The sequence below is a fragment of the Photinus pyralis genome, unplaced genomic scaffold (genome assembly GCF_008802855.1).
Source record: "Photinus pyralis isolate 1611_PpyrPB1 unplaced genomic scaffold, Ppyr1.3 Ppyr1.4_LG5, whole genome shotgun sequence".
NCBI lineage: Eukaryota > Metazoa > Arthropoda > Insecta > Coleoptera > Lampyridae > Photinus > Photinus pyralis.
The window spans coordinates 38,985,392-39,012,512 of NW_022170596.1; the positions used below are offsets into that span (position 1 = coordinate 38,985,392).

The following is a 27,121-nucleotide window of genomic DNA, read 5'->3' on the forward strand; positions in this document are numbered from 1 at the left end:
CCTGTGGTCAAACTGGCGGAGTCTAAAAGTCCGTACCCGACCTGCAATCCATGTAACTTTGAGAGGATTGCACATTCCGTAACCCCCATAGGTCCAACCAAAACAGTATTTCATGCCGTATGGGTCGAATTCATCTGCAAAACGGCGTTAGATGCAAAGTTACGCCAAGTATATTTGAAGTACAGAAAAAGTTTTAGAGACAATGAGCTCTCTTTTGGCTCATACCAAAAATATTGCTATGTGCAATTGCAAACCACCCACATAAACGCCTGTGCAGCTAGCTCAATTAATCTCAGAAACTGACCAAACCTTTAAAAGAAATAATTATATAATTGTTTTAGGACCGCCCAGCTTCCGCCACGACGAAAATCTCGATATTGACGTAAATTTTATTACTTTGAGTGGCCTTGATCAACTTCATATAGCTCCAAAGAGTTATTTAAATAATAAGTTTAAGGACGGCTGATACAACCCTAGGTATCACTATCTTGAATATCTAAATTTGAGAACTCTTATCTGGGTCGCAATTTGGGCTCAATTAATAACAAAATGAACCATTTACACATGAAACAAATGGGGCCAGAATAACACATACCACGCAACAAGAGATCGACGGAACAATTAATTAAAGAAATTTTAATTACCTTAAAGTGTCAATCCAAAATTTCCGGTCGTAACTGTGATTTTCAGTAAAGGGCGCACAAACTCAAAACACCAGGTGATTTGCTTCGAAACTTCACTTCTCCGTTGTTGGTGGACAAAATTCGAACTTGAAGACTTTTCCTTAACCACAAAACGGTCGATGAGCACAGCACTTTGACTAAATTTTTTCGTAAAGCGGAAAATACGCTTCACGATTAAACAAGACCGACTGTCTCTTTAAAGAGCCTTGGTAACGACAAAACTGGCTATTTTGCAAAGAAATACGCTCAAATACGGCTACGTTAAAAAAAATCGTCACGTCCTTACCTTGAAACTAATTTGCTTTGTATCAATAAGAAAACTTCGTATCTACGACCGGATGAACATGAGATAAACTTTAACAAATGCTACGCAACGTATTAACGTATTAATTTATTAAGAAAGTATGTTTGGTATCTCAAGTTTTGTTAACATCTGTATGAGAAAACTTCCCTTGCTTTCAATCTTTCATTAATTTTGTCAACGTTTAAATGTAAAGCATACGTAGCTGTGTATATTATTCAACAAAGCAGTTGAGATTTTCATATTTGAATTCTAAAATAAATTGAAGATGTTTTAGTTGAGAGATTACGCGTTCCAATTATTGATAATTGCAGATCATTAATAATTTTCGTGAAAGTTGTTTGTTCGTTGTCTTATGGAAGTTTGTAATTAAAATGAACGTTTCTACATAATGTGCTTGTTTCCCATTACCTACACCTACTCTAGTCACTTGCTTTATACATAATTAGTATTGTTTCAAGAAGTAAGTAATGGCAAAACAAGAAGACAATAGGACTTAATATTTATCTATCATAATACGATGTTGAACTACAGCACAAAGTTAGTAGTTTCACTTACAAACACTGTCCTTTTTACAACGGAGCAATAAGAGCATAACTTTGAACCGTTCCATTCTCATGTGACAGTTTTCTAACAGTTTCGTAAGTAAGGTAATTCTTTCCCGGCGCGTCCCATAATTTTCGACTTTATCTACTCGTATTTACTTACGTCTTTTAATTATTTCTTATATACCTACGGGTATGAAGTAATCAGTTTCGTTCAAGTAGAAAAGACAGCGGTGTCGAATTAAGTGATCGGCCGCCTGCCGATACGGTACTTACTTAAAAGTGCGCAATTGTTTTGTTAATTCCAATCTAAAATTCTCGCACAGCTACTTTAATAGGATTACGAGCATGTTATTAGGCTTATTATTCAGAAAGTTTACGTTTGCGACAAAATACGACGATGTTCTTATCTATGAATATTCAATGTGAGCTCCAGTAAATAATTAAGAAAATGATTTCAAAAACATAGTGCTTTTTGATACACACAACATTGTTAGTTTTGTTTTCCGGAGCGTAAATGAACAACGTTAAAGGTTTTCCGACACGGTAACAGGCGACATACAATTGGCCTTCCAGATTGATACGACTGTCTTTCGATTTATTTACCGACGCGACGTTGAAAATGCAAGCCGCATCTGGACATTGTAACCACCGTTTGAAGTCGATTGACATGTCGTTTGGAAACATAGCGATGAGGGGGAATCTATGCCTTTGTACTTCCCTTCAATAAAATTGTGGCTTCGATGACGGTGTTCATTAATTTTTTCGCCGCAATCCACGTTCCATTGCAGAGATGTGGCTAGTTTGTCGTTTGTGTTCCGCAACATAATGATAATAAAAATAATAATAATAATAATTACAGGAATTATTATAATGATTTTTGTTTGTTTTGTTTTCCTCTTTCCTGATAGCGTTGGCTATTGTGCCCATCAATAGGTATGTTGGTAAGTACGAATTACATTATCCCTAGATGTCCAATGTACGTGCGTACATTACTTCACCAGACACAGACACAGACACTAATCGTTACTTGATTTTAATCCGTGCGATTAGTTAACCAGGCTAGACCTGAGTTCTCACAAGAAACACCGACCATAATAATAAGTGCCATTTATTAGACTTCTAAAACAACATAAAGCAATATAAACGGTAAAAAAAACTATATTGTGTGATAAATGTACCTGTATACGTTATCATTATCATGTACATAGGTGGGTATCCTTGAATATAGAAATATAAATGCAGTATGCAAATAGAGCGCAATCCGATGAGTTTTATTTCCTCCAAGTTACAACAGTGGCGACGAGGATTAAAGTAAGTTAAATATCCTAAATTAAATTAAGGTAAACGCGTTTGATAAATACCTAAAAGTAAATTAATATTAAATCCAAATAAATATACCTAATAAAATAAAATGGCCGCGCTTCTCGGTAGAATTCAAGAATACAAATTCGAAGATAAAAACTGGTCGTCATATATCGCGCGATTAAAACAGTATTTTAAGGTGAACGAAATTGAGGCTAGCAAGCATACGCCAATATTAATTACCGTCATCGGAGGGGAAGCGTTTGACTTAATGGTGGATTTGTGCAACCCCGCCAATCCAGAAGATAAAAAGTTTGAAGATCTAGTCAAGCTGATGCAAAACCATCTCCAGCCGCAACCATCCGAAATAGCGGAAAGATATAAATTTCGCCAACGCAAGCAGGACGTTGGGGAGTAAGTGGCAGTGTACATGGCTAATTTAAAAAAATTAGCTAAAGATTGCAAATTTGGAGAAAAATTGGAGGAAAATTTGCGAGACCAATTAGTCTTCGGGCTCAAGAGTGAAACCACCCGACAGCGATTGTTCGTGGAGAAGTCACTCACGTTCCAAAAAGCACAGGAAATTGCTGTGGGGGTGGAAGCAGCAGAGACCAACTCCCATTTGATCGCCGGAACTTCGTCAGTAGCGGCGGTTCATAAATTGCAGGCGACGAGGAGAAGGGTAGCGTGCAAGGAAAAGTCCAAAGAAAAGGGTCAGCGCAGTGGATACCGAAGGAGCAGGTGCAATCACTGTGGTAAATCTAATCATGTAGACGATAGTTGTTTTTTTCGTAATGCGCAGTGCCATCTGTGCCAAAAAAAGGGACACATCGCTTCATTTTGTAAAGGTAAATCACGAGCGAATAGCAATTATCATAAATATGTTAATGATTCATTAGAGGAGTCGGATTTAGATTTAAATGATTTAAACATTTTCACGATTGCCTCGATAAATAACCAGCCTATAAAAATGTGCATACAGGTAAATAATAAATCAATCACAATGGAAGTTGACACAGGGTCAGGAATTTCGGCGATTTCTGATAAATTTTATTTGCAACATTTTTCGCAATGTAATCTTATAAATTCAGATATCCATTTAAAAAGTTATAATGGCAACGATATTAAATGTATCGGATATTGTGTAGTCAATGTCACGTATGACAACACAACTGTAAATAATTTGTAATTATTTGTTATAAGAAATGGGGGACCTCCGCTTATTGGCAGAGATTGGTTAAAAAAGGTTAATATTTCGATTGATAACATTTTTCATATTGATAATCAACCGAACAGGATTTCAAAAATGTTAATTGATAAATTTCCCGGCGTGTTTGATAACGATTTGGGTAAGTTTAATGGAGGAAAGGCTAAATTGTATTTAAAAGAAAACACGGTTCCGATTTATCGCAAAGCACGTCCGTTACCATTTGCTCTAACCTGTAAAGTGGAGGAGGAATTAAACAATTTAATCAAATTGGATATTTTAAATCCCGTTAATAGTAGCGAGTGGGCAACTCCAATTGTCCCGGTTCTTAAAAAAAATGGCCAAGTGAGAATCTGTGGCGATTTTAAAATAACCTTAAATCCCCATCTTCATATCAATAAATACCCCGTTCCTCAAATTGACGATTTATTGGTGTCATTAAAAAATTGCGCGATTTTTAGTAAGATAGATCTTTCGCAGGCGTATGCGCAGATTGAATTAGACGACGAATCAAAAAAATTGGTCACTATAAATACCCATAAGGGTCTGTTTCAATATAACAGGTTGCCATATGGGGTAGCATCCAGCCCAGGTATTTTTCAACAACTCATTGAAAATATTTTTGCTGGCATCGACAATGTGGTAATATTTTTGGATGACATCTTGATCGCATCGGAGAACGAAGGAACCCATATTAAAACACTTATGGAGGTATTCCACAAATTAAGCCAAGTTAATTTAAAAATTCAAGTAAATAAATGTTCGTTCGCAACGACACAAATTCAGTACTTAGGGTTCATAGTCGACAAAGAAGGTATACACACTGATCCGATCAAGATGGAAGCCATTAAAAAGGTAAAGGTACCGCAAAATGTGACTCAGTTCACAGTTGAGGGCATTTTTAGGCTTAGTAAATTATTACGCCAAGTTTTTACCAGGTATCACTTATATTTTGTATCCTTTATATAAATTATTAAGGAAAAACGAGCCATTTCAATGGCAAACAGCTCAACAAAGAGCATTTGAAAAAATTAAATCACAATTAATGTCATCTAAAGTGTTAGTGCATTACAACCCCCAATTGCCGATTATTTTAGCAGTTGATGCGAGTGCTTATGGCATCGCAGCGGTCATATCGCATAAATTTGATAACGGGGACGTAAAACCCATAGCGTACGCATCGCGTACATTATCGTCGGCGGAAAAATCTTATTCCCAAATTGATAAAGAGGCTCTAGCAATTGTATATGGCGTTAAGAAATTTCATCAATTCTTATACGGTAGAAGCTTTACATTACTAACTGATCATAAACCCTTGATTAGTATTTTCGGGGATAAAAAGGGAATTCCAATTTTTGCTGCCAGTCGATTACAACGCTGGAGTGTCATTTTATTTACATATAATTTTAAAATCAAATTCATAAATTCCGAAAGTAATGGTAATGCTGATGCTTTATCCAGATTGCCAATAGAAATTAACGTAAGGGATGAAGTTGATTTGGGACACATTTTGTACATAGAGGAAAATATTCCAATTAATCATCAGGATATTGCAGCCGAATGTAAGAAAGATCCTGTATTAAACAGAATTATAGGATTTTGTTTACATGGGTGGCCGCATAAGGACAACTTGGATAAAGAATTCGCAACGTTTTATGAAAAGCACAAATTAAATGAGATTCATATCGTACGAGGTTGTGTACTATGGGGTTATCGCATAATAATACCTCAACAATTGCGACCAAATATCTTAAAAGAATTACACTTAAGTCATTTAGGAATTAATAAATGTAAGTCTTTGGCGAGATCATATGTATGGTGGCCCAATATCGATTATGACATCGAACAAATGTGCAAACGATGTATGGTTTGTAGTACAATAAGGCCAAATGTTTCAAGAACTACATTAAATCCGTGGCCGATTGCACATCGACCTTGGTCCAGGTTACATATAGATTTCTTGGGTCCGCTAAATGGACAAAAGTACTTAATTGTCATAGATGCTCACACAAAGTGGTTGGAAGTTATTAAGGTTAATTCCACTACAGCTGACAACATTGCTTCGAAGCTGATGAAATTATTTAGTCAGTTAGGGTGGCCAGACTCGGTAGTCTCAGATAACGGCCCACCGTTTACATCCTCAGATTTCAAAACGTTTTTGAAAAATAATGGCATCAGGCAATTGTTTACACCTCCTTACCATCCACAGAGCAATGGAGCAGCGGAAAATGCTGTCAAATTAAATTAAGCAAGCTTTAAAGAAGGCTTATTTAGAAAAGCATAATCCGGATACTTTTTTATGTCGTTTTTTGCTAGATTATCGCAATAGTGAACACAGCAGTACAGGAATTAGCCCAGCCAAAGCCATGTTTGGCAGGAATCTTAAAAATCGACTAGATTTAATTATGCCCAATCGTTATAGAACAGTCGAGGAAAAGGTAATCAAACAGGTAGAAAATTTTGGCGGAAGAAATAAAGTTATTGAGGTAGGTGATAAGGTCATTATTAAAGATTATACTACACCTACCCATCCCGTGGGAATGTTCGGGAAAATTGCCAACAAGCGAGGGTCCGTCTTGTTCGATGTTGAAACATCTACAGGAAAAAATGTAATTAGACATTCGGACCAAATTCGAGTGATTGAAAAGAATAATAATAACAAAAATTCATTTTTGGTTTCAACATGGAACAAGAACGACGAAGAGGTAAAAGTGGAGGTAGATGTCACCTAGTACGTCACAAGTTGTTCCCGACCTCACCGATAAGACAGTGTGCGTCGATGTTGATAGTGGACCTAGTACGTCATCGTAAGTGATAAGTTGACGTAGATTTAGTACAATCCCAACCAGTTGTACAGGAACGATATCAATTGCGTCCTAGAAAATAAAATTTTGTTGTTCTCTTTTTGATGTAAATAAGAATTTGTATTTAGTTAAGGAAGTTTGCAAATAAGGGTGAAGGTGTGATAAATGTACCTGTATACGTTATCATTATCATGTACATAGGTGGGTATCCTTGAATATAGAAATATAAATGCAGTATGCAAATAGAGCGCAATCCGATGAGTTTTATTTCCTCCAAGTTACCCAGAAGTAGCCAGAAGCCTAAGAGGGCGAAGTTCAGATGTTCAGCATGAACATGTGATACATCTGCTCTACCACTTAACCCTTAATTCTAGTAGTAATACATTACATGGAGGTGGAATAAAAAATTAAATTAACAAAGGCAGAAGCTATTGATGACGATAAGAAGAAAACTAAAATACAAGGAAAAGGAAGGTAATTGAGAAAAAAAAATGGACAAACGAAAGACAATGATATTACTGCTGATTATACTGCCTAAGCAACAAAATACCTTGAAAATGGTTTTTAAATGTAGCGCTATTCATTTTTTTTTTTAATTCATTTGAGAGGTCGTTGTATACTTTGGCAATATTATAAGCATAACATCTTTCATACCTGCGTGTTTTGTGAAATGGTGGTGTCAATAATTTATAGAACCGCGGATTTGAACTAAATTTTATAAGATCGTATAAATACGGTGGCATTTGATTTATAACAATTTTGTGAAATATGCAAGCTGAATGTAGTAATCTCCTATTAGCCATATTTAACCAACCGAGCTCTTGTAGTTTGTAAGTAATGCGTTCATGCTTTTTGATTCCAAAGATCAAACGAAGACAAGAGTTTTGCATTTTTTGAATTCTATATTCGTCTCTAATAGTCAAGCAGGGGCCATAAATCACATCACAGTAATTAAAGTTTGACAGCACAAGTGCCTCGCATAGCAATACTTTTAAATGTCTACTTGAACAGTGGCGATGGGAAAATCGTGTATAATCAAGTCTTTAAAGCACGCGCAACGAGTTTAAGGGCACGACGCAAAGCGGAGTGCCTTTAACGTTGCATGTGCTTTAAAGACCAATTATACACGTGTATCTTATAGTATTTTTTATTATACCTGCAGTATAATTTAAAAATAGGAAATACAAAGAAATCATATTGACGTTATCCTCGAATACATGTCTAATTAAGTGGGCTGGGTGTTCCTAATTTCACGATTGCCATGGAAATGTCAATTGACGTTTGCTTATAAAAATCATTGTCTTTGTGAATAAAACTATTTCCGTTGAAAAAGATAATACACCGTCCATTAAATGGCTTGTTGTAAAATCTAAACATACGTTGGTAGGTGTAAAATCCAAATCCAGTAAAGCCTATTATCACAGATCTACACATACACAGATTGCTAACCTTATGCATTTTTTGGGAAACAAATTTAGGTATACTTAAAAGCGCCCTCTATTGCGAAGCAGTATAAACATGTACCGTTTAAAACTGTAATATGACGCTTATGGATTTATGCATTAGATGTCGCTGCAAAAAATTTAAAGCGGTAAAGTGTGCATATAATCATATAATTCAGTTTAATTGTATTTTACCAGGTAAGTTGTGGGGTAGTTTTGATTTATTTGATTCTATATGTTTTTTGGGGTGCTGAATCCGAATCTGAGGTTTGCTAACAAAATTTCATGACGCAACAAACGCAAAAAAATACAAAAAAGTTGAAAAAGATATTTTTTTTAGCAGTTTTGTGCTTACAACTCGAAAACTATCAACTTTTCGAAAATAACCTCCCTATCTTATATCTTATCGGAGAGTGTAACGTTAATGATGGCAGAGATATACATAGTTTGTAAGTATGCCTTTGCGGTTAGCAATCTGTCAAGACCTTTAAAGCCGCAAATAGTTTCCGCCAACTTCAAAAAACCTTCACGATTCTTTAAGGACCTGCCCTATGTTCGTGTGTATCTGTGACCACAGGGACCCGCTGTTAATAACTCCCTTACGACGAATGAGTAGCTCCAGTGCTAAATTAAACAATTATGGCTCAACGTACCTCCTATCATATCATACCACTGTAATAATACGAATATTAAGGAATTCGAATTGTGCAAACTTTAGCGCTTTAATTTTGTTTCAGCGACATCTAACGCATAAACCCATAAGCGTCATATTACAGTTTTAAACGGTACATGTTTATACTGCTCCGCAATAGAGGGCGCTTTTAAGTATACCTAAATTTGTTTCCCAAAAAATGCATAAGGTTAGCAATCTGTGTATGTGTAGATCTGTGATATTACTGACAGCGGACTATTTGTTTATCATGGGGTTACATGGTAAAAATTGGAAAGGTTGAAAATGTTAGGTTCAATTATAAAATCGTCACAAAGCGTGTGTTCCCGAAACATTTGTAAACAGGGTAAGACCTACCGCAACTTTGAACTTTGTACGTAACCACTCGCTGCTAACAGAGCACCGTTGTTTCTCACTGCTTAGCAGGGTTGAATTTTCTTCAACGAGGAACACAAATAGAAATGTATTAAAGTACCTACACCAACACGTTACCTTAGATAAAGGTAGCAAAAATATTCTTTTAGTAAGCTTCTGGCTGAAAAGTGCTATACAAATGTATTATTGTTAATTCGATGAACAGTTTCATTACCATAAGATTTACAAGTGAATCTAATCATAGTTGTCTATAATATTGCATTTATCCATACCATTAAAGATGATATTTTTTAAATTATTCATTCGTGAACGAAGTTATTATGGAGTTTGTAACCGGTGGTGCTAGCGGTTTTCAAAAGTTTTATTTACAAATTTGAATTTTCTGAACATCAGAAAATTTACACATATGTATACCGCTTCATAGCGAACGTGAACGAAAGTATGGTCTTCAATAATTGAGTGTGAATTTTCGAGATAAAAAGCTAGCGAGATCGAGTTGTAAAGGGGGTTTTAACCAGAAAAGAAATTTTTTTGTTTACTGGCGCGTTTTAAAAAAAAACTTCAATTACGTTGTTGGTAAACATTTGAACGATGTCGAATGTGTTGCAAAGTATGAGCTACCGACGAGTTTAACTTTAAGCATAAAAGGAGAAAGGTAAAACTGACTGACAGGATGACTCATAGCAAGGAGAGATAAGATTGATAGCTACCAGGAGAAAATATTACCCACGTCAAATTATTGCAAGTCACTTTAAATTATTTTGTTCCTGGAAAAGTGTGGTCGATTATTTTTGGGAATTTGCATAATAATTTTGTTACAAGTTTGATTTTCCTTAAAGAATCGATCCGTGGTTTTTCGTTTGTAATTTACTAGTTTTTGATGTAATTTAATTCCTGTAGTAAATTTGTTATTATCTTATTATTGGTTCCTTTTACGTTCTCTGTTTCGCCGACAGAGGTCGTACGGAGTTTTCTTTAATTTCTGTTGGTGCACGCACTTCTTTGTACAAAGACGAGATTCGATCATTACTTGTACTAGAATACACTTCATTACGGTTACTCGACAATTTTTGTCAGCCTTTTACGGGTGCTGTATAAGTTTACTGAAGTTTTCTCTTGTTATTTTGCTTTCGACACTTCGCTGACGCATTTTCAGATATATTTCTAAGACCGTTTCCGGTATATTAACGAAAATTACCAATTTCCTTTTGACGTTGAATAATCACTTTTAGGCTTTTCTCAATATTACGCAAGAAAAATGCATTTGGGAAGGTCCACCGCCATCTTACCTGATTGAAGCACGCCATAGATGAGTTTCTACATTACCGGCTAAGTAAATTCTACTTCAATTCTACCTGTGACCTACTTACACATACAGTTTGTAGACCTACATTTCGATAATTGTTTCTGAATTACAATCGAAAGCATTAACAAAGCGGTTGGAGAACATTACTCGTGAAAATTGTTTCGATACATCGGATTTTAGTTATATTACCTGTGTCGTTGCTGAAGAACATACTTATCGAGAACTAGATTACCTACTATTATTTTTGTGTTGCGGAGGCTTTGTCCGAAGCCGACATTTACAAGCTTTAGTTACGTTATTTGTTTTATTCCGAAGTATTACCTCATATATATTATCTTGGTTGTGTTTTAAAACGATTGGACTAAGAGAAATTTAGTTATTTGTGCATCGGAAAGTACTTTTCTTAAATTTAACGTCACGTTTATGCCATTATTATACGCCGACGGATAATCCGCGGTCAAAATTTTGCTTTTGCTAGTGTAAATGCATTCAAATTATTGATTCTTATTCAGTGTTAATTACAGTGTTTATATCTGATTGCCTCCGTGTCAGAGAGTAGCATTGCTTACGCAATATTTTATGTGCCGCTTTATTCACTACTCTTTTTATTTATTTGTTTTGTGTTGTTATCTACTACAGATTAGTCTGAACGTGCCCTTTACATTTTCTTTGACTACGTGTCGATCACCCTTGTACTAAAAATCAATTTCAATTCAAACATTGACATAGCAGATCTATACAGGGTGTTCCTTAAAGACAAAAAATTTCGCAAACCTAAAGTAGACCGAAATTTATTAATAAAGGGTTGTTTAAGGATTTAAGGGGGTGATTCTTGGACCCATATTATGGAAAAAACTTCCTATGAACGTAGCTCCTTAATGTTCTAATTTTTTAGATACAGGGTGGTAAAGTGTTTTCGTAATTAACGTCAGGATTTTTTTCTTTTGCGGAATATTTTTGTGGATTTCGGTCTTGGTTAACTTTACAGTACCAAGTCACGTACTCGATGGTGTCTCACGTCCCAACACATAAAAGAACCGACCATAGAATGACGTAACGTAGCATCAGTGTTCGTACCACCCAGTCTGAGTCAATTGTTACAGGGGATTGAAAGGGGCGCGAATGATCTGTTATTTTGACATAGAGATTTGGTGGCCTGTAATTTTTGTTAGATAGTGCACTTTTTTGCAAGATTAAGTTTTCGGTCATTTACTACTATTATTCTAACCTAACATCAAGTATGTCAACAGAAAACCGCTTCTCTGTAGGGTAGTCAGTTCTAAGCGGTTTCGTCGCTAGGTAACTATCTCTCTCTCATATTTCCAAATGCAGTGACCTATTCAAAGATTTAAGGGTGTTACATATTCTGGACATGATATGACAAGAGGCTAAATGATACGGGAGGGTATCAATCAGCAATTATCCGCGTACTTGAGGAATGTCTTATGGATTTGCTTATGGTCTTCATAATTCATGTGTGTAGTTTCCAATTCATTCAAAAATACTTTCCTCAATTTTCGACACTCTGTTAGAACTTCCACTATTTAAATTTGTAGACAACCTATATTTAAATAGGCATTAGTGGTTGCTTAATGAACTTGTCGTGAGCTTCATTTTTGATTTGATGGATGCGCATTGATTCGATTTGAATCAACATGAAAGCCAGAAATTAAGATTGTCGACAGCAACAAGTTTGCCATTATTCTAAATATAAACGTAGCAGCAGCGATCAATAGATGTAATTGTTTTGTAGCATTTCAAAAGAAACGATAAGCCAGATAACCTTTAATGCAGTTTATGAACTGTTATCAAGATGTGAATATTTCAAAGCTCTCATCTAGTCATGTAAAGGTCGAGCAGTTGTGAATGTTGAACTTTACATGAAACGGAAATATGCACCGCAAGGTAGTATACTGAATTTATGAAGCGGAAACCAGCTATTTGTAGAAAATACGGCTGAAACCTCCGATAGTGGGGGATGTTTATAAGGTGTGCTAAATGGCAAGCGAGCTAAATGAATGTTTATCCATCGCGTGTCATTTTGTATACGTCTGGCAGAACTAAGCGTGCACAGTCAGTAGTCCCTTATACAACCTAGCACGTGCTCGACCTATAGGTCCCCTAAATCTTGAATAAACAAACCGTGCTCTAACTCTGGGGATTCACATCTCTAGTTATAGCAGGTGCCGCAGTCATGGAACTTTCAATTACTGTGTAGGTAATTGGCATAACGATTTGGAAAAATGATGGAAGAGTGCTTCGGTGAAGGACCATTTGTATTTCGTCTCAACGATTCCGGTTCGGGACCTCAACTTCTTACTCAGGTTCGTACAAGGCATTTACTTGCTTGCTCCACGCAGTAAACGATAATAGTACTATTTACACTTTCAACGCAAATGGCACTAGAAATTCATTGAAATGCTGAAAGATGACACCAAAATCAATACTCATTCATTGCTAAACCAATGACAGAAATGACAAATGGATGCGTGTGATCGGTTTGTATTCCAGTTCAATTTATTGTAATGCCTTCCACTTTGTTTGTGTTTGGTTCATTGAACTTCTTTCGCTTTGGGAAGTTTGAGTTCAAGTGGTAGTGGTAGGTTGTAGGTTAGTAGAAAATTTACTTCATCATTTTTGTATGAGTAACAAGATCATAATAGTGGAATGATTTTTTTTATTGGGTCCGCAGTGCGAATCCTCCATAAGTTAATTATCGATAAATAATAAATTTAATTAAATGGGTAGAGTATAGCGAATTCATGCGGCAGAAACACGGTTTTCATTCATAGGTTGATGATAACTGCTTTATTGTCCAACTAGAATTATAACGACAATAAATCAGTGAATTATTTACTCACAATGGGTTATTAAGGTGCGATGACTAATCCCGCCAATGACAGCCTCTTCTTCTCGCAACAAAAGTTTATTGGCATCCTCAAGCTTCCACAATTACGTCAGCTAATAGTCATAACACTAGTGCCTATGAGGAAACCACAGTACAAATTGCTCCTTTACAATAAACCGCCTCGATAAAAGGGTCAAAATTATGCGTTTACTTACCGACGGATTTGGTTTATTCTGCTACCATACCACCATCGCGACACAACCGATTCTATCCCTAATTGACATCGCGACTACACTCTTATGGACAGATTTTTCCATGCTTGAGAATGGATGTATTTCAGTTGACTTACAGTTTAGGCCCCAAGAGGGTTAACTTCTTTGTCTGAGAAATGCTACTGTCTATCACTTCGTATCAAATTTTAATTAGTGATCATGCCAACACGTTCCCAAATAACACAAGCACGTAAATTGCAAATACATATAGTACGTACAGCGCTGGATTTACGGACGTACGTTTCACGTACACTTACGGTTCATGTACGTACATATCACGTTCATGGTAGGTAATTCTTGTACATTCTAGGTACGTACATTGCTGCACGTACATTAGACGTACTGTTATGTAGGTATAATGTACTTACTTATGCTCACGTACATAGTACGTATGGTAAAGTACGTACCTAGCATGGACAAAATAGTGCAAAAATCACGTATTATGAACCTGAAAAGTGCGTACATGAACCGCAAGTATACGTGAAATGTACGTCCGTAAATCCAGCGCTGTCCGTACTGTGTATTTGCAATGCACGTACTTGTGTTATTTGGGAAATAGCCGTGTGCTTCGGTGGATTTTCTATTCAACAACAGCATGATTGTATACGCTGGGGAATATTCTTGTGCGTTTGAATTACGATTACATGCAGTGAAGTTGTTCTTTTGCATTTACGAAAAAATGTATTCGGTGGAAAACCTTATACATTAGACGAAATGCTGTAAAGTTTACAGGTGTTTCAAGTAGAACTTAAGAATGAAACTGGTTGTGATAAAAATAATCGCGATATTTTGCCTTCCATGTATAATTGTTTAAGGAAATAATGAACTTCAAGAATAGCACATCCATTAAATTGTTATACTATCACCACTTTGATACTAATGAGTAATGACTCAGGCGTACTGTCCAGCAACAGAAATTAGAAAACGAAAGTAAGGAAAGCCGGTTTTGGTACCTGAAGGAGCGAAGTGCATGTGCATGTCATAGTTATGGGTAAATTATCAATTGACCGAAAGTGCCGGTGCACTATGTACGTACTTCGTACGTTGTAAAGTTATAGTTTGTGATCGTACACTTGGAACGTACATCAGACGTACATATATGTCCCCTGGACGTACGTACGTAAAATGGAACAAAAATGTACGTACAGTGGACAATGCGTGCTACATGTGTTAACTTTTGTGTTCCACTTTGTCGCAAATTTGGTCACGGCGGGTGAGCTCCCTTGGGCTCAAATCCTACGAGCAAAAAATAAGAGGAGATAATTTAACGGTGGTGGGAAATAGCATAACACGCGATGGAAGTCGTCATCATATTATATACTTCCCTTGCGCTGATGGTTAGTTATGTCGACTTGACTTATCATGAAACAAAAGAGACGATGTCAATTTTGATTTAATACGCCACTGCCAATGATGACGCATTTCCCCCCACTCTTATAATTGTAACTTCCTCTATGGGTTAAATATAATGTCACCATATAGACTGGTTCACTTTTCGAAGTTTTTCTGCCCTAGGAGCATTTCAGACAACATTTGGCCAACAAGGCTTTTTTTACTAATTGGTACCTGCTGAATACGAATATCGATGTTGGCACCTCGAAATCTGAACCGGAAGTCCAGAATTCAAGATGGCGGTCAACTTCCGAAAATGTTTATCTTTTCACTCATGCGACCGATTTTTTCGATTTAAAAACTAATTATAATGTTATTCCTGACGTACGCCACGATAATAATAGTTAACTATTGTTTTAACAATAATGTAATAGTTTTTTTAGCGGCAGGATGCGTAAAATTAAGAATTACGAAATTCCTAGCTCTCCTTGCCCAAAGGAGGACTTGCAAAACGATTGTTTCTAGTAATCCTGACACATGTATTCCCGACATGCGTTTATATTGCATAATTCTCCTTATAAAGTCTAGATAACTACAATCTTTCGAATTTTACGTTAATTTTTAAATGAAAAAAATGAAGAAGTTAAACTAAACTGCGGTGTTTCGGAAGATTCTTATTTTGCTAGGTATTAATTACCGTTACTCAGGATATATTATTATTATTCAAGTATGAAAGCATATAGAAAAGTGAAGACAAATTTATCTTATTTTCATGGTGTTAGGTCAATCGTCTTCTTGAGAATATAGGGAGTACAAATCAGTTGAGCCTTGCAACATTAACAAAGTTTTGACGAGCAATCCTATTTACAACGACAAAGGACGATATCTAGAGCAGCCTTCGGAATTAAGCTAACGTTGTGAGAATGGGAATGTAGCCATTTTTAATTCTTTCTCCAGGAAATCAAGGATAGATATGCTAGTCTGAGCGACATTTCAGAGTTTAACGTCAAAGAAGTACCTCTTGCGATTTACACCTGATATGTCGTAATTAGAGAAATGGACGAAATACTAGAAAAGATTAGATGGAATCCCAAGAGAATGGAGTTCAGAATTGTTAGATCTAAAGCTTCGCAGCTACTGAAACCTGGCAATGCTTCTCCACTCTGGGAAGTCCTACTTGATTAACCGAGATGGGGCCAGGGACGTATCCTAGTATCAGCTTCCTTGTGAAAAGCTTCTAAGGAGGAAATCTGTATCGTCTGACGGTTACAGAAAACTTTTCTTTCATCACTGAAGCCTCCAGCAATCACCAGTACGCCGTCAAATGAGGCGTCTTCAAGGTGATGCGACAATAACTCGTTTCTTTTGTTTTCCTCTAATGAAAGGAAATTCTTCCATATGTGAGGTAATGGAACATCGCGGATGTCTATCACACGATGCACAGGAACCAAAATGCTTGCCAAAACAGAAATAATTTAATAATTACACGATGTGAACAAATTTAAACAGTAGCCATACAGTACTATGAAAAAAAGGTTTCCACTTTTACGCACTTTGACGTTAGAAAAACTATGGAATCATTGTTTTTATACATTTGTTCACTATTATTATCGTGCCGTACCTCCGTCTGGAATAACATTGTAATCCGTTTTTAGCTCGAAAAAATCGGTCGCATGAGTGAAAAGATCAACATTTTCGGAAATTGGCCGCCATCTTGAATTCTGAACTTCCTGTTCAGATTTGGAGATGCCAACATCGATATTCGTGTTCAGCAGGTCTCAGTTAGTAAAAAACGCCTATTTGGCCAAATGTTGTCTGAAATGCCCCTAGAACCTGTTAAAACGCTGCTTTTTATAAAAGTGAACCAGTCTAATAGGACTAAACGGTTTATTCATTATTTTATCCAGTTTGAAGCGGCCGCGGATGCGAACGGATGGACAAATTGTGCAGAAGGCAAGCTTGCGTTCTGAACAACGTTCTAATTACACGGAACTAGTGAAAAGGGTGGAAATGACCTACAGTCACCCTCACATGGCGGAGGTTTATCGTACTCAACTTGAAATAGGGTTCAGAAGCGTATTGAAACTTTGTAAGAATTCGACACGGATTTTGCAAGATTGTGTCGCATTGTTTATCACGATGTACCTGATTCCGTTTTGAATAAGTTAGCAGTCGATAACTTTAGAGATGGTGTTAGTCATGATGAGCAGTACGCACACTGAATGGAAATTCCCATAACGATGTGCTTACGACTTTTTAAATTTAATTCCTTAGTGTTGTATCATTTTTTACTACAAAGATTAACAGTAATTACACATTCATTTTGAAATGTGTACATTTACCTACTATATAACAGGATATGAAAACTGAGAAGCTGCAATTTTTGTATCAAATTGATATACGTAATCGCAGAGCGAGACTACTATGAACTTTTCAAGAAATTCTCTCGGCAGAGTGAGACTTAATGAATTGGCACTTCCACACATGAGTAATGATATATTTAGACCGCATAAATGTTGAGGAAATTTTGGATAAATTTGCTTCACAAAAGGCTAGAAAAAAAATGTTTTAGAGAACTATGACTTTTTTATTATTTAAAAATACCTTTTTCGATTCAGTTTTAGAAAATTATTATTTTTTGTTATCTAATAACGCAAATAATACTATTCCATTTATTTTCTATTATAACTAATTTTTTAATAAAGGATTTTTTTAAGTGTCGGGTGGGCGCTTAAAGGGCTGTGCCTAGGGGAGAAAATGTTCCTAAACCGGCACTGACGTTGGCCCAAGCTCGCGAAATGGAAGCAGCTCAAGGTACAATGAAGAAAATCAGCATCGCTAGAGCCGTAGTAGAGGAGGACGCCGTTCAAAACAAATTGTCGACGGCATTTACTGCTGAAGTTTAAGCTGCCATATGGTAAACAAACAAACAGTTTCGTTGTTGGAATTGCGGAGAAATTGGGCATTTCCAGAATCGATGTCGAAAGGCCCATGGAAAAAAGAGCAAAACATCGATCTGCTACGTTAAGCCCTCGGAAGGCACTCAAATCTAATAGTTCGATTAGTGTAGACGATTTAGTAGATGGAAAACCAGTATCTATACTTGTAGACACGGACGCGACAAGAATAGCAATGGGACGGAGTAATTTTCTCGTCTGTAATGTAAACCTACTAAACGATATTTTGATGTTTGTTTGTATGATTCACACAATGGATATTACAAGTATAGTTAATAATAGATAATAGTTGTAACTTCGAAAAAGAAGGTTTATATCCTCCACTAGGGATCCAGTGTTGTTGGAGTGGAGCATGGCTGTCACAAGTAGAGCATAAAAGTTATTATCATGCTGTAAAAAACTGTAAAGGTAATATTAAAAATCTCTGAAAGCCGTCTTGTGGAGTTAAAATAGTGGCAATGAAAAAATTATTTTTTTATCTTTTGAAATAGCATTAGAGCGAACTAAAGACAAAATCCGCAAATTTCAGTTTTTTGTTTTTCCATTGCTTTTACGCATTTGCAGTAGGTACCGACTACGAAGCCAACAATATTCTACACTTTAGATGCTCTTATCATTGCCGATCATACAAACCAAACCAATTAAAGTGGAAATTGGGGGCAACTTTAATAACACGGAAATAACGATTTCGTTTGATACGGTCCTATTTCCATTTAAAATTTTCGCTATTTAATCCACCGAACCGCCGGATAACGTAAATGAAAAACGGTAATGATCAAAATAATGGATTTCGAAATTTCTCAAAATTAGTTAAAGGAATTGGCACTACCTAAATCACATCATAACCAAATCGTAAAACAAATAGAGCAATAAGCAAATTAACATTGTCAATGTACGGAAACGATAAACATTTATACCATTCTAATAGAAATACCTAATTTGATTCACGTTACTAATTCAAAATTATTGTTAAAATGTTATTGAAAATTCTAATTTGCTACACTACGTGTACACTAAACCCATGTCGACCTTATGACAAGTGCTGGATAGGTTCTAATTTGCAGTGTCCATAATTATAATTTTCTGTTTTTAAATTTAGATACCACCTGTATAGAATTTATTACGCAACCTTTTAAACACCATGCAATTTAATATGCAATCGATAACATAGAGTGTAGGTCATGCTATAGGCTGTATTAGAGAGGTAATTCAAAAGTAATTTTTTTATCCAACTTTGTAATTGTAATTGTATACATAAACTTCAATTAAATTGTGTGGGTTTAAAATGAACGAATTGGTGAATCATTTTCCAGCAGTGTCACAGGTGCACTGAATCCACATGCAGTACGCCTCGTCACCCTGGGTGCATTTTAAATCACAGTCCTCGTCTTTCCAGCACAGTTCGGATGCCCCTAAAAACGATTTCAATTTAAAAGCTATAAGACAGGCACTAATTTACCTTGTTGGGTCATTAAGAATATTGTAAGTATCACACAGAATAACAAGCGAAGGTGCCCCACCATGGTATCGTATCGCTGAAAAACAATAGAATGAGCGGAATTTAAATTATCGGTCCTTATTAAAAGAACAGGTTTAAAAAAGAAGGTTATCAAGTTGTGATGTTTTGACTTTATTTTAAAAAAAAAGGTATCTACAATAATGAATTATCAAGCTGACCAAATATCTGACTGATTGGCGCACTGGACTTACTTAATTGTATAATAATATTAACATGCATAAAAAGGTGGGGGACGTAGGTTTGATAAAGGATATGTGTCACTTCCTATGATTAGAAATTAGTGGGATATTCAAATTTATCAAACCGCGATATCCAAACTGGATTATCGTATGCATTACTTATTAGTCAGCGATGGAAATAACAAACTTATGGAAAAACCTATTCACTACAGATAATTTCAATATACTAGCACATATCAGGACGTTATGTGTTTAGCTGGAATGGGCGATCTTAGAAGTCAATTCTCAGAAGCAATAATTTCGCATAGAAAAATTAATTTAGTTCATCGTTGGACGTCTTGTCCTGTAGCCCATTAGCCAGTGATGGCGTTTTGCCTTGCTAATCGAAAAATTTATCTTCTAAGACTTAGGCACTGCTTGGCTAATCTCGCTCGGTGGATTTAGTCAATATGTTGCCTTAGTCGCAAAGGGATCTATCAGGGCCGGACTGAACCTACCAAACGGCTCGGGCGATTTTGTTAAACCAGACCTTCCCAGTTGTGACACGGCCAGCTTGTTGAGGCTCAAGACTGTGCCCCGGGCCTCGAACTAGCACTGGTCCTGGGATCTATACTTGAAAACGACAACTTGTAACATCACAGTAGCCCAAATTGTTTAATTCCCTACTCTCCACTTTGATATTGCTAGTTTAAATGAATACCCATAAATAACTTCTCAGGAGTTTTTGGACAACTTTAGAACATAATGCCATTGGATTGAAAGAATCAAAAGTAACGTAAAAAGTTTATTGATTGATGGCCAAAGATTAGATTCCTTATACAAACGTATATATCTACCTGTTTAATGTATCCAAAATTTTAATATTCATTTCGCTATCTATAATGACGTATTCAACAGGACATGAGATCCAACTCATGATCAGTTCAACTTTTTAAATTCTCGCATTTTTAAACTCTCGCATTGTAGTCCAGTCAAATTATCATAATACCTTGCATCAGATGTGTCATTTCTTTTTTTTTTTTAATTGTTAGGCTGAGTATGGATGTCAAAAATCCAAGTTTTCGACATCCAAAGACCTGTGCGAGCAACGCAGCACTCGAAAATACACAATTTTTTCTATTATTTTTAGATTTTGGTTAGTTTTAGTTTTCGTATTTTAAAGCAATTACTGTAGTATACCTTTTTAAACTAGACAACATTTGTGACAGTTCAAGCCCTTAACCGGCTCTGTAAGTCTAATAGTTTTGGAGATGCACCGTTTCAAAAATTCGTAAATTCTTCAGTTTCAATCAAATTTGCCTTTTTTGTATAAAAACCTCATGAACATTTTTATAATTTTGTTCGTTTGGGGGGACATTGTGGTGAGGAGTCTCCATAAATCCGCACAGAAGGAGCTAGAATGTTGATATCCTCTGGATCCCCAGCATCTCCCATGATAAGAAAGCTGTCATCTTCTTCTTCTTCAGCAAGATCCACTACCTGTTGTATGGATTGCGAAATCTGTGAATTTTTTCCTTTTGGCCGACCTTGCTCGACCATTCAAAAGGGACACCGAATATAGAAGATCTGTGACAGTAGCAGAAAGCTTACTCACAATACTATGGTTTGAATGAATAACGCATCTAAACATGGACATTTTTCCACCAAAAGACAAAAATCAATATTTAATTTGCTTTCATTATCCGCAATTTTTAGCACTTCTTCAACAGGTTTATTACGACTCACGACTTACGACAATTCATCGTGCATATTTTGTAAGTTTACTTTCTGCGACAAAAAAATGCAAATTTTGACAAAACTTGTAAAACAAATAAATTTACCAATAATTGAAGCGCCGTATCTCGGAAACTATTAGACTTGCGGAGATGGTTAAGGGCTTAAATTGTCAGAAAAAAGTATACGACAATAATTGCATTAAAATCGGTTCTTCAGGAGTAAAACTTACAAAAACCAAAAAATGGTAAGAAAAATGACATATTTTCAAGTGCTGTGTCGCTAGCACAGGTCTTTCAATGTCGAAATCTTGGATTTTTCACATCCATATTGATCCTAATACTTATTTTAAAAGAAAAATTAGAGAAGGCATATTTGATATGGATCTTTTTTTTTCAAACCGTTTCAAGTAATTGTGCTAGCTTTATAAAATTGTGGCATAGGCTGGCGTAAGGCCAACGAACCTAGTGCGTGCCTCTAAACGTGATAGAGCAGAATGGTGGTGTTCTACTCTCGAAAGTCGAATGTTTTTACACAAATCCTGTGGTGACGCTAGAAAGATAATGTAGCACTAGTTATAGTGCAATCTTTCTTTTACGAAAAAGTTAAAATGATGGTGCTTGATTTACAAATCAAATTCAAGGGTAACGGAACGATTTTCCAATAGTAGAAATGGAGCGTCCCAACGAGCCCCGATATAAATGCAATACTAGTATTTACGTGTATACCTACCTGTACCAAAGCCTGTACATAATAATTATTAATTATAATAAAACAAAAGATAGGTGAACTATGCACTAACCCACATTTTGGGTCAAGGCTACACACCACTGCAAGCATTGCGTGCCCATTGCGAATTCATTACAATATAGATACAGTAATTTATTTCAACCCTCATGTTACTTCATAGTTTGCGTGATATGACGCTTATTACATATTCGTTTAGGAATGAATGCATCGTGCGACTGCAACCCTTCTTAAAACGAATTTTTGCGTAGGTCTGTCTAGAACGTGGATGGAAAGAGTTTAATCCAGTAAATGGCGATCATTGGAATTTATGGTGGAAGACGTCTGGGTTTCCGACAAGTCATCATCGAGCACTTTATGGTTGGCAGGTGCGTATAGAGTTAATTTGAAGCATTTAATTGGAAACTGATTCTGTTGAAGTATATCAACCACATTCCGAAGGGTTCTGCCATATGCCGGAAGGATAATCTCGCACGGTATTTGAGATGCATGCGAAAGGTGTACGGCTCAATTTACGACTTTAGGTATATATTTTTTTTATTTACTCGCAGTTTTTGTCTGCCACTTGATTTAAACGAATTTTATTAAAGATATATTATTTGCGCCTCGTAGCCCCATGGGTTACAATCTTCCACTGGAGTACACCAAGTTAGCTGCAGAATGTAGCCGGAGTCGCCCCGAGTCAGAAAAATATGGGGGTGATCGACATTTTGCAGAAAAGCCAGTCTGGATTTGTAAACCTGTCGGTCAGAGTCAAGGAAGGGGAATTTTTTTATTTAGGGTAATAGTAAAACCACACCATCCGATTTTAAACTCTGTACTCGTGCTTTATGTTCACAGAAATTAAGCGAGCTTACGTACGATTCCAATACAATAGTCCAAAGATACATTGAGAGACCCCTTTTAATCGGAGGCTATAAATTCGATTTAAGACTGTACGTCTGCATCCCCTCCTACTACCCGCTGACAGTTTACATGTATAGAGAGGGCCTAACACGATTTGGTACTGATAAATTTAGTTTAAACGACTTAAGGAATCCATTTCGCCACTTGACAAACTGTTCGATTAATAAGCTCAGTCCTGGTTATGGAGAAATGAAAGAACGTGTGGGATCAGGTAAGAGCTTGTCTTGGAAATTGTAATTTGACAGTGCTTTAGGATGTAAGTGGACCCTAAGGCGTCTTAGGAAGTACTTCCAACAAGCTGGACTAAACGATTGGCTTCTTTGGCAAAGGATATCAGTTTTGGTTATACTAACCCTCATCAGTCATGCCTCACAAATTCCACAAACTGTAAACTGTTTCGAGTTCTTTGGGTTTGACGTACTCATTGACAACACTCTTAGGCCTTGGTTGCTGGAGGTAAGAACATTGCGGCTAAACAAAGCGCCCGAATCCATTATTTTAGGTGAACATGGGACCTGCCTTAGGAAATGACTGCGACGTAGACATTATGGTCAAGAAACCGATGTTGCACGACATGTTTGACTTATTAGGCTTTCCCTTGCATAACACGGGCCTTTCGGTGTTTGATATCTGGCGCAACAGTCGCAGTGATGAGGAGTAAGTCATTTCGGGTCATATTCCTTTATGTCAAATGACACGACGGTATGTTAAAAGGGACGAAGAGAGCTTGTCGGATTCTGGGTGTCAATTAAAAGAAATAACCAAAATGACAGTTTTGAATGCTGCAAATAAATGGAGGAGGAAGCCGCGAAAACTTTCTGCCACATCACGTGTTCATTCGGCTAACCGAAGAAAACCTAGAATATTGTCCCCCGGTACGCATTAACGACAGCGTAGCGTTGACTAAGGGCCCTTTTTCAGCTCAAAAGCCACTGTTTCCAAAAATTCAACCGGTAACGCTTATAAATCAAAGACTTAACACCGAAGACCCCGTTCAACATAGATATGTACGTACTCACTCATTTTACAGGTAATTGTCATGCACTATTGCAGTACGGAGACGAAACGAGACGTAAACGACGTTGGGGCAATGGAAGGGATTGGAACATGGCACCTAGTTCCGAAGGTGGTTGGATACGACTATGGCCGATGAAATCCAATGAATCAGAAGACGACGTCAATAACAATACCTTCTATTGTAATGGTAACCTTAACACAAAGAATATGGTCGCCGAGGTATTGAGCACTATTAGATAATTGGTGATTGCTCACTCTGTTATAGGTAATCAAATTTAGTAAGTTATCAAAAGAGATTTTTAAGAAACATCCCAACGTAACCGAGTGTCAACGTAACGATTTCCTTTCGGAAGGAATGGGACTCAATGGGGAGATATGGTTACCTCCACTCTAATCGGACCAAGCATTTTTCCAAATATTTGTGATTAATTCTGTGATGCTTAAAGTTCATTTTTACAAATCGCAACTTGCGTATACATTCGAATAATGGAAAGCCATGTCATTTGTTACATAAGCTTAATTGTATTAGAATAATGTAACAATGTTCTGCTTATTAAACTTCCTCACTCTGATGCGTGTTATGTAACTTGCGTAGTTTAGATACGCTCAAAAATCGCCTACTAATGTCGGGTAAATCTTTGGTAAGTGTACCCAATATCGAAGTATATCAATAGACCTAGTCATGTAATCAAAATTCGCCTTCGAAATTTTTGACGCAAGTTTACCAAACCCATTCGTTAATGATATACCTGACTGTCTGAAGTAACTACAGGTCCAAAAAATTAGTGGGAAACTCCAGTCGGAAGCGATAAGAACTTTTTGCACGGGGCCAAAAAATTGACTAATTTTCAAACTGCCAAGGGCCGTGTAACGAGTGCTTTTAGATTTAGATTTAAATTGTTCGATCTCTTCGTAAAAATAAGTAGAAATTGTCAAAACTTTAGCGAGTTGAAATTATTATTTTTGTGGTAACATTTGGAAAAACAAATTGGGTGGTTGTAAGACCTCGGCCGACCGTTCCACGTATTATTCTTTTCTTTGGGGCTTTGTTTCTGAATTATTTTCGGAAGAAGAGTCTAGGTATCAGATCGGATTTCACTTTATTAATGGGACATATTGGGTTACATTTGCAGTTATTGAATAAACCCCGAGTCAGCATTTCTTGGATTACCTGAGATGGATAAACGACATGAAAACCATCTGGGATTGGTAGTAAAAAAAGACACTAACCAATAAATGGTTCAAAATGGCTGTCAAGATTAACGATCCGCCATTTAATAGGTAGGGCTTCTTAACAAAGAATGAGGAATGAGTGAAGTGTTTTATCTTTCAAAATTTCGATTTTGTTTTGGATTCCGTTGGTAATGTTACAAACCGACCGACTACCCAAATATGGTCAAGTTTGAGCAACAATGCTCGCGAGAGAGGACGTGTAGTTTCACATTTTTTTTGAAATTTCAAAATTTTGATCTTAGTTTCTGCGATAATTTTTTTAGAAACTGTCGAATTCAAAAATTTCGAAGGGCCGCCCCCCTGAATCCACTATGTTAATACAATTTTGTAAACATTTCTTACTGCGATGTTCACAAACTAAAGAAACACCTACCTATACTGTACAGTGTACAAAAATGATTCTGCTATTTACTTACACAATTCCCCGCGCTGTGCGAAAAATCGTCCCCACTGTCGAACAAGGCTTTATTAAGGCAACAAGCATGCGCTGTATGGGAATTGGAGAAGCTTCGTCCATCTCAAGACTTTGGCTAGAATTCATTCTACTGCGAGCTGTCAGTAAGCATTAGGATCAAGTCGAGCTGTCCTATAGTGGGGCACTACAACGACGAAGCCAAGCTGTACTATAGTGAGACATCTATTACGACTAAGTACACAAGCTCCACCGTAGCGCGACAAGTTGACAACGATACGACACAACGAATATACTGTATCCACCCCTAAGAGAGAGCGGTAGGGTCGTAAGAATACACTACGTAAGTTCCGCAAACGATCACGAGTCCCCGCTTCCGCCTACACCCCCACAGAACCTGGTGAATCACCTGTACCGAACATATTATTATTGTTTTTTTTTGCAACTGGACCCTGGCGTAAGTATTAATTAAAAGGGAGATACATAATAGGGTACCTACGCCTTAATAAGGAGGATTTCAGGAAGACATGGATAGGTCAAAAATGTGCTTTTTAAATATTTTAAGATTACAGACACTACCACAATTCATGACCCTTATTTGAAACGGTTTACTATTTTTGACCCACTTACAAACTTCAATTCTAATAGGACCACTACATGAGGTTTAGACACCCTCAAAAATACACAGAAAGCTTTGCTAAAAATCTTACCAAATTGCCGGTATATTTTAAATATTAGCTCATTTAAATATGCGTAGAGGGTCGCAATCGATGATTGATTGGAACAGCATATGTGGTGTGGACAATTCATAAGATGAAATCACATTGTTAAAATGATGCCTTCCAATGTATAATATTAGATACTTAGGGATTTGCCTAAGCTGCTGGCGTGTATTGATTCAAGTTTAGTTTTCATTGGGCGCTCTTTCTTTGTAAGATTTCAGATTCGGGATCAGAAACATAACGTTCTTGCAACAGTATTGTACCATATATGTAGATGGCTTACTTACACCAAAGAGTAATTATTAAGTATCCTTAGGCGTGTGAAGTTGGCCGGGAAATTTCTGATTTTTGTAATTGAAACATATGCACAATTAGGCGCTAATTATGCGCTATTTAGCGCCGATAGAATGAAATTTTGCACCCTAATAGAAATTGAGTTATCGCAAAAATTAAATTTACCGGGCCAACTTCACGGAGGCCGCGGATTTTTTCACAAATTTGATTTTTATTATACAGGAATTATGCGCTAATTATGCGCCGTTTGGCGCCTTTGAAATGAAATTTTGCGCCTTATTACAAAATTAGCTATCGCAAAAATTAAATTGACCCGGCTAACTTCACGGAGC

The 27,121-nt window shown here is 36.6% G+C and overlaps 2 protein-coding genes and 1 long non-coding RNA gene across 6 annotated transcripts in view; 2 read left to right on the forward strand and 1 right to left on the reverse strand.

Annotated features, from left to right (window-relative positions):
- The window catches only part of LOC116172814 (gonadotropin-releasing hormone II receptor-like), a 32,925-nt gene extending 30,519 nt beyond the window's left edge, over positions 1–2,406 (forward strand). The window contains exon 6 of one of the 2 annotated variants that reach the window (XM_031490100.1): positions 342–2,098. In XM_031490100.1, the coding sequence (XP_031345960.1) occupies positions 342–466 (125 nt within the window). In that variant the 3' untranslated portion in view covers positions 467–2,098. The other variant, XM_031490103.1, reaches the window with a different exon arrangement.
- The window catches only part of LOC116172813 (probable tubulin polyglutamylase TTLL2), a 75,811-nt gene extending 51,111 nt beyond the window's left edge, over positions 1–24,700 (forward strand). Inside the window, exons 1-11 of one of the 3 annotated variants that reach the window (XM_031490097.1) lie at positions 12,443–12,962; positions 22,457–22,573; positions 22,626–22,729; positions 22,818–22,986; positions 23,046–23,322; positions 23,365–23,567; positions 23,614–23,768; positions 23,826–23,986; positions 24,033–24,118; positions 24,165–24,347; positions 24,394–24,700. In XM_031490097.1, coding sequence (XP_031345957.1) covers positions 12,882–12,962; positions 22,457–22,573; positions 22,626–22,729; positions 22,818–22,986; positions 23,046–23,322; positions 23,365–23,567; positions 23,614–23,768; positions 23,826–23,986; positions 24,033–24,118; positions 24,165–24,347; positions 24,394–24,522 — 1,665 coding nt within the window. In that variant the 5' untranslated portion in view covers positions 12,443–12,881 and the 3' untranslated portion in view covers positions 24,523–24,700. Of the gene's footprint in view, positions 1–12,442; positions 12,963–22,456; positions 22,574–22,625; positions 22,730–22,795; positions 22,987–23,045; positions 23,323–23,364; positions 23,568–23,613; positions 23,769–23,825; positions 23,987–24,032; positions 24,119–24,164; positions 24,348–24,393 lie in introns of those variants that run through there. The other 2 variants (XM_031490098.1, XM_031490099.1) reach the window with 2 other exon arrangements.
- LOC116172815 lies at positions 19,256–19,761 on the reverse strand. The gene is made up of 2 exons (XR_004145759.1): positions 19,507–19,761; positions 19,256–19,459 (listed from the first exon to the last, which is right to left on the reverse strand). It is a non-coding gene; the product is annotated as an uncharacterized LOC116172815 (long non-coding RNA).
- Positions 24,701–27,121: the final 2,421 nt, after the last annotated feature.